Source organism: Euleptes europaea, chromosome 11 (assembly GCF_029931775.1).
Source record: "Euleptes europaea isolate rEulEur1 chromosome 11, rEulEur1.hap1, whole genome shotgun sequence".
NCBI classification, from domain to species: Eukaryota; Metazoa; Chordata; class Lepidosauria; order Squamata; family Sphaerodactylidae; genus Euleptes; species Euleptes europaea.
Window position 1 is genome coordinate 76,097,465 of NC_079322.1, and position 12,076 is coordinate 76,109,540.

Here is a 12,076-nt window from a genome sequence, read left to right on the forward strand (position 1 = left end):
AAAGCTCTCCCAGCAAATAAATAAATAAACACACACACGTGTGTTTGTGTGTGCGTATACACACACACACTTTATATATATATATATATATATATATATATATATAAATAAATTACAGGTATAGCTCATTTTATTGCACTTTGCTTTAGACGAAGTTTTTTTTATATGCCGACTTTCTCTATCACTTTAGGAAGAATCAAACAGGCTTACAATCACCTTCCTTTCCCCTCTTCACAATAGACACCCTGTGAGGTAGGTGGGGCTGAGAGAGCTCTGTGACTTGCCCAAGGTCACCCAGCTGGCGTCATGTGGAGGAGCGGGGAAACCAACCTGGTTCTCCAGACTAGCATCCACCCTCATGTGGAGGAGCAGGGATTCATACCCGGTTCTCCAGATTAGAGTCCACCACTCCGAACCACCACTCTTAACCACTACACCATGCTGGCTAGTGTGTCATTCGGCTGTCTGCACTGGTCCCCAGGATTAGAGCTGCAGAATCAAGAACCCCTTTGGCTTGGATTAAAACAACATCTTGAGACTGGGGGCTTAATGCACGCCAGGATTCAGCCCCTTCGCTCATTTCCAGTTCAAGGGCTCAGCTTTGAAACGCGATGTGGTGATAAAGAATGTGCCTTTGAGCATATGCAGAGGGCATCTTCCTCATTACCGACTGCAAAGATGCAGCTGGAGTGAGGAGGAAATGGCTGCCAGAGAGAGAACCACAGTTCCCTGAAGGCCTGAGCCCCAGTGCCTCTCTCTTTAGAAACCGAATACTGATCAGCCCAGTTCCTCGGCCACCCAGTTCCCGAGGGTATCCCCCCGTCTATTTTGGTCTTTAGCATCTGGTTCCGCGTCCCCCAGTGCCAAATCATGAACGGATGCAGCGTCAGCGGCCCATTACAGCTGGCACCCCTTCTTTACTGCCCCATCCGCCCCTTGCGCAAGTTGTCATTTCCAATTAGTGCAAGCCACTAACAATGTGCAAAGCTTTTTCGCCTCGGCTGCAGAAACTATAAATAAACGTATTGTCTAATTTATTTAGCCGAAGCCGTTTCCGAGCACGTCTTGGCATGCAACTGGGAACGCTTGGTAGAATTTCCCAAGAAACCAGGAGGAATCCTAGGAGATGGAACACAGCACTGCTGAGACTTGAAACTCACCTGCACGCCGGTTGCTCACTTCTTCCTACCAAGACATATATACAACTAGTGGAGGAAACCAAGAGCATTGAAAGCAATCCTAAAGAGAAATTTCCAGAGCAAATGCCAATCCTTTCAGATTGGTCTGTACCTTTCACAAGTAATGTGAGCAAAACTTTTTCACCTATAAATTGCAGTAGGACGTCAACAGCTTCTACTCCGCATCTTCTCATACTGTCCGTCTAGACATTAGGAAGAATTTTCTAACAGAACGGTTCCTCAGTAGAACAGGCTTCCTCGGGAGGTGGTGAGCACTCCTTCCCTGGAGGTTTTTAAGCAGAGGCTAGATGGCCATCTGTCAGCAATGCTGATTCTATGACCTTAGGCAGATCATGGGAGGGACCTTAGGCAGATCATGGGAGGGAGGGCATCTTGGACATCTTTTGGGTATGGAGTAGGGGTCAAAAGAACATAAGAAAGGCCCTGCTGGATCAGACCAAGGCCCATCCAGTCCAGCAGTCTGTTCACACAGTGGCCAACCAGGTGCCTCTAGGAAGCCACAAACAAGACGACTGCAGCAGCATTTATCCTGTCTGTGTTCCACAGCACCTAAGATAATAGGCATGCTCCTCTGTTACTAGAGAGAATAGGTATGCAGCATGACTAGTATCCATTCTAACTAATAGCCATGAATACCCCTCTCGTCCATGAATATGTCCACTCCCCTCTTAAAGCCCTCCAAGCTGGCAGCCATCACCACATCCTGGGGCAGGGAGTTCCACAATTTAACTATGCATTGTGCGAAAAAATACTTCCTTTTATCTGTTTTGAATCTCTCGCCCTCCAGCTTTAGCAGATGACCCTACATTCTAGTATTATGGGAGAGGGTCACTGGGGAGGGAGGTAGTTGTGAATTTTCTGCATTATTCAGGGGGTTGGACTAGATGACCCTGGTGGTCCCTTCCAACACTGATTCTATGAAATGCAAACAGCTTGTTTGCTTTTCAGGAGGTGAACAGTTTTGTACCGTTACCTTTCCCACCTACAAAATCAGAACCTGGACCCAGCTCTCGCTTTGCCCATTTCAGTTCTGCAGGAACAGAGAAAAAGAGCTCATAATGTGACAAGGTGCACATGCAACTCATCTTTCTGAGAATCTGAAATGCCCACGCACAAAATCTAAGCTTCTAGCCCTCAGGGCTGCAAAGATATGCTTGAAGGTAATTGCCAGTTGACATTTCAACAGCGGCCACATGAGGTCGAGAGAGGTCAGGCTTCACATCCCCCCTCCCTCTTCCCCACCACCACGGACCGGCAGCTGCTCTCCAGGGTCTCAGGCAGGGGTCTTTCACACTACCTACTTGCCTGGTCCCTTTAACTGGAGATGCGGGTGATTGAACCTGGGACCTTCTGCATGCCAGGTGGATGCTCTACCACTGAGCCACTGCCCCACTCCATGGCTCTCCAGGGTCTCAGGCAGAGGTCTTTCCCATCACCTACTGCCTGGTCCCTTTAACTGGAGATGCTGAGGATTGAACATGGGACCTTGCGCATGCCAAGCAGATGCTGTGTCACGGGCCTTCCCCACACCAAAGAGGCATGTTGAAAATCTGAATCAAGAGCATTAATGGAGGCTCCTAAGTTCAAGGGGAACAGCGGCAGGCTGTCAGACCATGCGCTCAGCTTTCTGTGGGGGAGACGCATACACGGCTACAGTCTGGGGTGGGGGGAGACCTCCTGGAATGGCCATTATCTGGAACAGCTTTAAAGGGAGTTTAGACTGCTCGGTGGAGGAGGGAAGATCTGTTAACAGTAATTGGCCATGGTAGTTAAATAGAGCTTCCAGGTTCAGAGGCAGACAGCCTGCAACTATCAGCTGCTGGGGACATGAAATAGGAAGGGCTGTTGCAGCATTCACGCCCTGCTTTATAAGCTTCCCAAAGACACCTGGCTGACCACTGTCGGAGACAGGATGCTTGACATTGGGGAGGGGCCATGGCTCATTGATAGAGCCTCTGCTTGGCGTGCAGAAGGTCCTGGGGAGACGCTGCCAGTCTGAGTAGACAATTCTGGCCTTGATGGACCGAGGTTCTGATTCACTAGAAGGCAGCTTCATGTGAGGGGTGTGGATCAGTGGAAGATCATCTGCTTGGCAAGCAGAGGGTCCCAAGTTCAATCCCTGGCATCTCCAGTTAAAAGGACCAGGCAGGAGGTGATGTGAAAGACCTTTGTCTGAGACCCTAGAGAGCCACTGCCAGACTTAGCAGGCAATATTGGCCTCAATGGACCAAGGGTCTCACTCAGTAGAAGGCAGCTTCATGCGAGTCTAGATTGTGCAGTTCTGATGCTCAGTGCAGCCGCTCGCTTGGTGCATTGTCTCAACTGCAGATAAACACTCTGGTGCCAGAAATTATAAAGATGTAGAGAGGTTGGGTTAGATATTTCCTTCTTTAATAGAAAGTGCCCCAGAATAATTCCATGGCAGGGGAGCGGGGGGAGGGAGAGTGACATTTAAAAGGAATGTGGGCCCATTTCTCTCCCACGCGCCTTAACAAGCAGTGAAAGACGTCAGGAATGGTCTACGGGGGTTTCAAGCGTCTACGCCAAGTTCACTCAGGACTTCTTGGCCCCCTGTGCCTTCTGGATTTCCTACGAGCAGAGGAAGGAAAGGTTTTAATGCTCAGTTCACACAGCAGCGCAGAGAAGAAGGAGAGTTGGTTTTCGTACCCCGCTTTTCTCACGTTGGAGAGCCAGTGTGGTGTAGTGGTTAAGAGCGGTGGTTTGGAGAGATGGACTCTGATCTGGAGAACCGGGTTGGATTCCCCGACTCCTCCACATGAAGCCAGCTGAGTGACCTCGGGCTAGTCACACTCTCTCAGCCTCACCTACCTCACAGAGTGTCTGTTGTGGGGAGGGGAAGCGAAGATGATTGTAAGCCGGTTTGATTCTTCCTTAAGTGGTAGAGAAAGTCGGCATATAAAAACCAACCCTTCTTGTTCTTGTTCTTCTTCTACCGAAAGAAGCCTCACAGCGGCTTACAATCATCTTCCCTTCCCCTCGCCACAACAGACACCCTGTGAGGTAGGTGGGGCTGAGAGTTCAGAGAGAACTGTGACTAGCTCAAGGTCACCCAGCTGGCTTCGTGTGTAGGAGCGGGGAAACAAATCCAGTTCACCAGATTAGCCTCCACCGCTCATGTGTAGGAGTGGGGAATCAAACCCGGTTGTCCAGATTAGAGTCCATTGCTCTAGAGAAGGAAGTGGGAAATTGCATTGGCTGAAGGGGAGGAGGGAACTCCTGACACAGGATTCGGAGCAAGTGACCCAAACAATGCTCTCATAGGTATTGTTAGAGGTGATATGATAACCGTCTTCAAGTACTTGAAGGGCTGTCATAGAGAGGATGGTGCCAAGTTGTTTTCTGTTGCTCCAGAAGATCGGACCAGAAACAATGGGTTGAAATTAAATCAAAAGAGTTTCCATCTAGACATTAGGAAGAATTTTTCTAACAGTTAGAGCGGTTCCTCAGTGGAACAGGCTTCCCCGGGAGGTGGTCAGCTCTCCTTCCCTGGAGGTTTTTAAGAAGAGGCTAGATGGCCATCTGTCAGCAATGCTGATTCTGTGATCTTAGGCAGTTCATGAGAGGAAGAGCACCTTAGTCATCTTCTGGGCATGGAGTAGGAGTCACTGGGGGTGAGTGGGGGAGGTAGTTGTTAATTTCCTGCATTGTGCAGGGGGTTGGACTAGATGACCCCGGTGCCCCTTCCAACTCTATGAATCTAGGTCATGAATTTTTTTTTAAATCCCTCCCACTTTGTGGAGAGGTGGAAATCCCTTCTACTTGTATTCTCAGTGCTTTGCATGACTCTGATTGCGAGCCGTTTGAGGAGAAAACTCATTTATGCTCACTTGGAGGCTTCGAGAGAGAGGAGGGTGAGCCATCTCAATAATGAGATATCTGCCTCCCAAAGGGCTGTTTCCCCACAGATCCACCTGTGGCGGTACTTTCTTCTGGCACACGGCATTTTCGGTAGAGTCTCTTACACTGGGGGAAAGCTTTTTGAGCCTGGTAAACTCACCTCTGCAAGAATCTTCTTCAGCTCAGAATACGCCGAGTCTAAATTGTCGTTAATGATGATCAAATCGAAAAGGCCGGGCTCCTTACCTGACAAATTGAAGAAGAGTTGGTTTTTATATACCAACTTTCTCTGCCACTTAAGAGAGAATCAAACCAGCTTATAGTCACCTTCCCTCCCCCTCCCCATAACAGACACCCTGTGAGGTAGGTGGGGCTGAGAGAGCTCTAAGAGAGCTGTGACTAGCCCAAGGTCACCCAGCTGGCTTCATGTGGAGGTGTGGGGAAACAAATCCAGTTCACCAGATTGAGACCCCCCCAAAAAATGAAAGCAGCATTTAGATGATCTTAAGAGACACTCTGAGGGCCTTTTTCAGACCTTAATCTGCCCAAACATATCCTCAAAACAACCCTGCAAGATTGCTTAGGGAGACTGTGTGGCTAACCCAATGTCAACCAGTAAGTTTTATGGCAGAGTGAGGATTTGAACTCAGGGCTCCCTCTCCACTCTGCCCTGGACAACTTGGACTTACCCTGCCTAGTCATTGGCTAAGCCAAGAGGATAGGCATCCTCCCTTCTAGATTAGCTATTTTGCATTCTCCAGAGGAAATCTGTACTTTTATCCTGCTGTTCCTCCAAGAAACTTGGGTTGTGTCAGGCTGCTATCTCGGTTTCGTTATTGCCTCTGTCTCTGTGCTGTATTGTCTGCCCCCCAAGGTCGCATGCCTAAGCCTAAGCCTGGGAACTCAGCTCCTGGGAAACTGTATTCCTGCGTGTAATCTCCCGCCTTTCCTGCCTTATAATATCTCCCAGCTAGTGAGCCTTTCATAGCTGTCATTTTATTCGTTTGCACTGTATGCCTATTTGATCAGTAAAATCCACCTGTTTGGACTCTATACGACTTTGTGGTGATTTCTGGTTCTGTGGGCCAAGGGCTGACATTATGACAGCTATGAAAGGCTCACTAGCTGGGAGATATTATAAGGACTATGTCCTTTAATCCAGTTAATTCCCAAGACCACTTCAAATCGGATAGGGGCTATAGTGAAGTCTATTTGTTCCCAGTGGGACCCAGTTCCTGAGAGGTCTGTGGAGATGCTCCATTCACCACAGACCGGAGCCGTTTTTTGACAAGTCGAGGGGAGATTCCAGGTTTAAGGCTGGAGAAATCCAAGGGTTTTCCTCATCCGAAGAGGGAAAGCTGTCCCCCAATGGGGCACTTGTAATCCGAGACCCGGCGGGGTCGTTGGAAGCAGGCAGGGAGGCTGGGTCCCCGGCATGGAGTGCAGAGGGTGTGGGCCTTCCCGGAGCTGCGCTGCGGGTGGCCGCGGTGCCTCTGCGTGGTGGACGACCTCGGGCGCGGGTTGTCGTGCTGGGACGAAATAATTCTTGGCGGCGTGGGCAAACGGCTGCAAAGTGGCCCATTTCTCCGCATGTAAGACAGGCACCCCTCTGAAATCGGACTTCACGTTCCTGGAGCGGACGTGGGGGATTTCGTGGGACGAGCAGTGGTGCCTTGGGTTGAGGCTTTTGGGTGCCCTTCTCCTTGTGCTTTTGACGGACGAGAGAAATAAAGCGGCGGCGGCTTTCCACTTCCTCGGCTAATAGGATCCAGCCTTCGAGGGTATCGGGATCGCCCCGCATGTAAGACCAGTTCAGAATGTCAGGATGCAAGGCTTCCCTGAAATGATGGATTAGGGTGGTCTCGGGCCAACCTACAATTTTACTTGCCAGTCGCTGAAATTCATCGGCAAATTCCCGAACTGTAGCAGAGCCTTGTTTTAATTGTAAAAGTTCCGTTTTGGCTCTTTCTCCCAGGAAGGGGTCCTCAAACCTCCTTCTCAGGGCAGTCATGAAGTTGTTGAGGGAACGAATCGCACGAGAGCGGGTGTCAAACTGGAGGACCATCCAGTCAGCCGCTTTGCCTGTCAGGAGGGAAGCTACGTACCGCACCCGGCTATCTTCCGTGGGGAAAAGTTGACCTTGTTCTCGCATATAACTGTCCACTTGATGCAAGAAACAAGGCAAAGTCTCAAGAGATCCGTCATACGTAGTCCTCAATTTGAGTTGCTTCCAAGGGCCGGGCGCGGGCTGACCCGGTTGCACGGGTGGTCCGGGCGGAGGAGCAACAGGAGCTCCAGGAGGCAAGGGTGGAGCAGGCACATTAGCAGGTGGTTGCACGGGTGGTCGGAGCGGAGGAGCAACAGGAGCTCCAGGAGGTAAGGGTGGAGCAGGCACATTAGCGGGTGGTTGTACGGGTACCGCCTGACCCGGTATCGGAACGGGCTGTCTCTGAGCTATCAGGGTTTGTTGTAATTGCCTGTTCTCGTGAAGCATAAGTTCCATTACTTCTTGGAGTTGATCCACACGGTCGGAGAGCTCCCGATTCTGGGCTCGTAAAAGATGAACCTCCTCACTTGGGCCCCCAGTAAGATGAGGCTTACTGGTTCGGAAGCTCGTGGCCCATTGAGAGCTATCCCCATATAAATCCTCGTCTTCAGACTCATCTGAGTCTCGACGTCGGTCAGCCAAACGGCGTGCGCGTTGGGTCGTACGCGACGGGACAAACGCCGGGGAAAAGGTGAGACCTGATAGTCCCAGTACATAGTCCTTGGGGCGCGTGTCCACGTTCGCCTGATTCCTTGCTGCAGCCGCCCTGGCTGCTTCCGCCGCCTCTCTCTCTCTTGCGACCCTAGCCGCTTCGGCGGCTTGCTGATCCGCAAGAACTTTGGCGTTCTCAAGTCTTAGGGCAGCCTCTGCCGTAATGCGCGGCAAAAGTTCTGTCTCGAGGAGCAAGAGTATGGGGTCAGGTTCCCCGCCCAGCAGAGGTTGTACTCGAACCGCCAGTGCGGATGCCTCGGCTCCAAACGTCGGGGTCAAAACTTGAGCCAAGGTGGCTACCGGGGTGTCTTTTGTACATTCCACAAGGAGAAGAGCGGTGCTAATAGCGACTCGCTTGGCCTCAGCCTGGCAGCTGGCCGCATCCGGGATCAGGGAAAAACCCTCCGGTGGGGCTCCCGCCATGGTAGAAAGAGTTTGTCGAGAAATAAGATTATCCAGAAGTCCAGTTAATATTTGTAAATCCTCAGTCGCCAATCGGGCATCGTCCAGTAATTGATCCAAGTCCTGAAGATCTAAACGAGCATCAGTATCCTCCGATGTTAACATCCAGAGACGTCCTGTAAGAGATTGCCACTGCGCGTGTACCAGTCCCCTCAAGCGGCAAACCTCTCGGTTCGTCCGGAAAAGTTCAGCAATTAAGTCCTGTAACAGAGTAGGGTCCTCTGAGAAGGGCTCCAGGGTAGTAGATCACCTGGAGAGCTGCACAGCTCCCATCCAAGTGGCAGGCGAACCCCCCTGGGCTCCAGCCTGGCTAGGAGAACGGTGAAGATGTGAGATAGCTGTCATAATGTCAGCCCTTGGCCCACAGAACCAGAAATCACCACAAAGTCGTATAGAGTCCAAACAGGTGGATTTTACTGATCAAATAGGCATACAGTGCAAACGAATAAAATGACAGCTATGAAAGGCTCACTAGCTGGGAGATATTATAAGGCAGGAAAGGCGGGAGATTACACGCAGGAATACAGTTTCCCAGGAGCTGAGTTCCCAGGCTTAGGCTTAGGCATGCGACCTTGGGGGGCAGACAATACAGCACAGAGACAGAGGCAATAACGAAACCGAGATAGCAGCCTGACAGGTTGGCATACCTTGTTTGCCCCTTCCCATTTTGTCCACACAACAACCCTGCGAGGGTGGTTAAAGCTCACAGAGATAAAGTGATTAGTTCAAGCAGAGTGGGGATTTAAACTCAGATCTCCCAGATGCTAACCCAAGACTTTAACCACTACACCACACTGCCTCTCTGGTCTTTTAAGACAGTCTAAAGCCCGGCAAGCTGCCTCCCACTCCTCCAAATCTGGCAAACATATTCAGCAGGAACGGTGAGAAAAGCAAAAATTAGAGTAAGGACTTACGCAGGCTCATTGTACCAGAATCTCTCTCTCTTTCACAAACACACACCCCACACAAAAGTACTACACACAAAAACACCACACAAACACATCCAGAAACCCCAAAGTACTCACTAAATTCCATGTCTACCGAGGCTGCGTTTAACCGCTTCTGCAAGCTCTCCTCTGTTTCCGTCTGCCTGTCTCGTAGCCTTTTTTCCTAAACCCCACAGGAAAGAAAAGAAATGGCTTCGTTCTTCACCTTGCTTGGGAAAACGGCCACCCGTTCCCCCGCTTCTGCCTTCAAATGCTCCTTCTTGGGGGGCAGTCTTCTAAGGCACGCAAGAACCATCGATGCAACGAGGACAGATCACACTGTGCATGTCAGCGCACTTCAACGCAACTCAAATAACTAATGCACTGGGGACGGAGTCACAGGGACTTCACAGGCCTGCCCTGAACAGACTTTAGTTTGTGTACAGGTATTATGGGAAAGGGGGGGAGGGAAGGAGGACTGAAATATGATTCCTTTAACAGAACCAAGTTTTGTCGAAGGCTTTCACGGTCAGAGTTCATTGGTTCTTGTAGGTTATCCGGGCTGTGTGACCGTGGTCTTGGTATTTTCTTTCCTGACGTTTCGCCAGCAGCTGAGGCAGCTGTGGCAGGCATCTTCAGAGGAGTAACACTCAGTGTTACCCCTCTGAAGATGCCTGCCACAGCTGCTGGCGAAACGTCAGGAAAGAAAATACCAAGACCATGGTTACACAGCCCGGATAACCTACAAGAACCAAAGAACCAAGTTTTTTTAAAAAATGTTTGTAACATCATAAAAACAGGAGGATCGTCATATCCAAAGGTTCCCTACGTAATTATTACTGCCTTTACATTAGCCCTAATTGGGGAAATTTCACAAGCTGTTTCAAACTCTACACAGTATGAACTAGCACGTATTTTATCAATAGGCTAGAAACCTTTTCATTTCAGTTATGAAACTAGGGAAAGGATCTTGTTCTTTCTATCTCAGATATCGATAAGGCTATTCCTCAAGCTCCATGGAATCGATCGGAAGAAGCTTGCTGGATCAGTCCATCCAGCCACATAAACACACCTGAAGCTGCCTAATACTGAACCAGACCATTGGTCCATCAAGGTCAGCATTGTCTACTCGGACTGGCAGCAGCTCTCCACCGAGCCAATGTCAAGCATCCTGTTTCCGACAGTGGTCAGCCAGGTGCCTTCGGAAAGCTTGTAAAGCAGGGCGTGAAGGCAGCAACAGCCCTTACTATTTCATGTCCCCAGCAACTGGTAGTCACAGGTTGTCTGCCTCTGAACCTGGAGGCTCAATTTCCCTATTACGGCCAATTACTATGAATGGATCTCCCCTCCTGGATTGCTGAGACATGTACACATGAAGCTGCCTTATACTGAATCAGACCCTTGGTCCATCAAAGTCTGTATTGTCTACTCAGACCGGCAGCGGCTCTCCAGGGTCTCAGGCAGAGGTCTTTCACATCACCTACTTGCCTAGTCCCTTTAACTGGAGATGCCGGGGGTTGAACCTGGGACCTTCTGCATACCAAGCAGATGCTCTACCACTGAGCTACAGCCCCTTCCCTAAAATCAAAAGGTCAATGAATATATGAACACATGAAGCTGCCTTATACTGAATCAGATCCTTGGTCCATCAAAGTCAGTATTGTCTTCCCAGACTGGCAGCGGCTCTCCAAGGTCTCAGGCTGAGGTCTTTCACATCACCTACTTGCCTAGTCCCTTTAACTGGAGATGCCAGGGATTGAACCCGTGACCTTCAGCATGCCAAGTAGATGCTCTACAAACTGAGCCGCTGCCCCTGCTTTTATTGCAACCACTTTGTTTAATTGCATCCTGGACCCAAGCCGTGCTCACCAAGGTTTCAATGGAAGGAGGCTGGATGGAGACATAGATGGGGTTGAGGTCCGTCTTCTTCATGCTTCTCACGCCCTGCATGTCGATGTCCAGGATGCAGATCTGGTTCTGAGCCTGGACGGCTTGTATGGCGGCTTTACTGAGAGGGAGGCAGAAGTCGGGGGGGGGGGGAGGTAGGTCAGTGCTCACAGGATGGAGACGGGGTCTTGGAAGGGGTTTAGCTGCACACAGGAGGCTCGAGGACTAGCACCTTGAGTCTGTCAGCATGCTGCAGCCACCCCAAATGGTTGAATTTTGCTTCCTGAATGTGGATATATACACACCATAGAGCTGCGATTCACCCTGACCTGGCTTATTGAGCTATTTGGATCAGGTATAACAACAATCTCAAAAATGATTCTTGAAGATCCTAATCCATGCCATTAATGAAGGGGGATTATCTAGTTAATAAACTGGCCCTACTTCTTGGGTGTGTTTTAGAGAACATAGGAAAGGCCCTGCTGTATCAGACCAAGACCCATCAAGTCCAGCAGTCTGTTCACACAGTGGCCAACCAGGTGCCTCCAGGAAGCCCCCAAGCATCCTGCTTGTGTTCCACAGCACCTAATATATTTGGCATGCTCCTCTGATCCTAAGAGAATAGGTATGCATCATGACTCGTATCCATTGTGACTAGTAGCCACGGATAACCCTCTCCTCCATGAACATGTCCACTCCCCTCTTACTCATTACTCAGTGCAAAAAGAAGCAGATGAACTCTCGTCTTAGCCAAATGACATACCTTGTTCCATACATATTCCCAGAAAACTCTGCGTGTTCGACAAATCCTCCGGCATCAATTTCCTCCTGCATCTTTTCTCTGGTCACAAAATGGTAATCTGAGTGGAGGAAAAAGAGGATGCTCTGAACATTTATGTGCTAGGACCTGTGGGGGTACGCAGATACACCCACATGTTCTGAAGATAGACAAACAGAAGTACAGAACCTTCTGTCCATTTCCTTGG

At 49.9% G+C, this 12,076-nt stretch overlaps 1 protein-coding gene across 1 annotated transcript in view; it reads right to left on the minus strand.

Moving 5' to 3' along the window:
* Window positions 1-3,752: 3,752 nt before the first annotated feature.
* GUK1 (guanylate kinase 1) overlaps window positions 3,753-12,076 on the minus strand; it is a 43,196-nt gene continuing 34,872 nt past the window's right edge. The window contains exons 4-8 of the mRNA XM_056857416.1: window positions 11,854-11,950; window positions 11,073-11,211; window positions 9,303-9,387; window positions 5,218-5,303; window positions 3,753-3,788 (exon numbers count right to left, since the gene is read on the minus strand). Of these exons, the coding sequence (XP_056713394.1) occupies window positions 3,753-3,788; window positions 5,218-5,303; window positions 9,303-9,387; window positions 11,073-11,211; window positions 11,854-11,950 (443 nt within the window). The remainder of the gene's footprint in view (window positions 3,789-5,217; window positions 5,304-9,302; window positions 9,388-11,072; window positions 11,212-11,853; window positions 11,951-12,076) is intronic.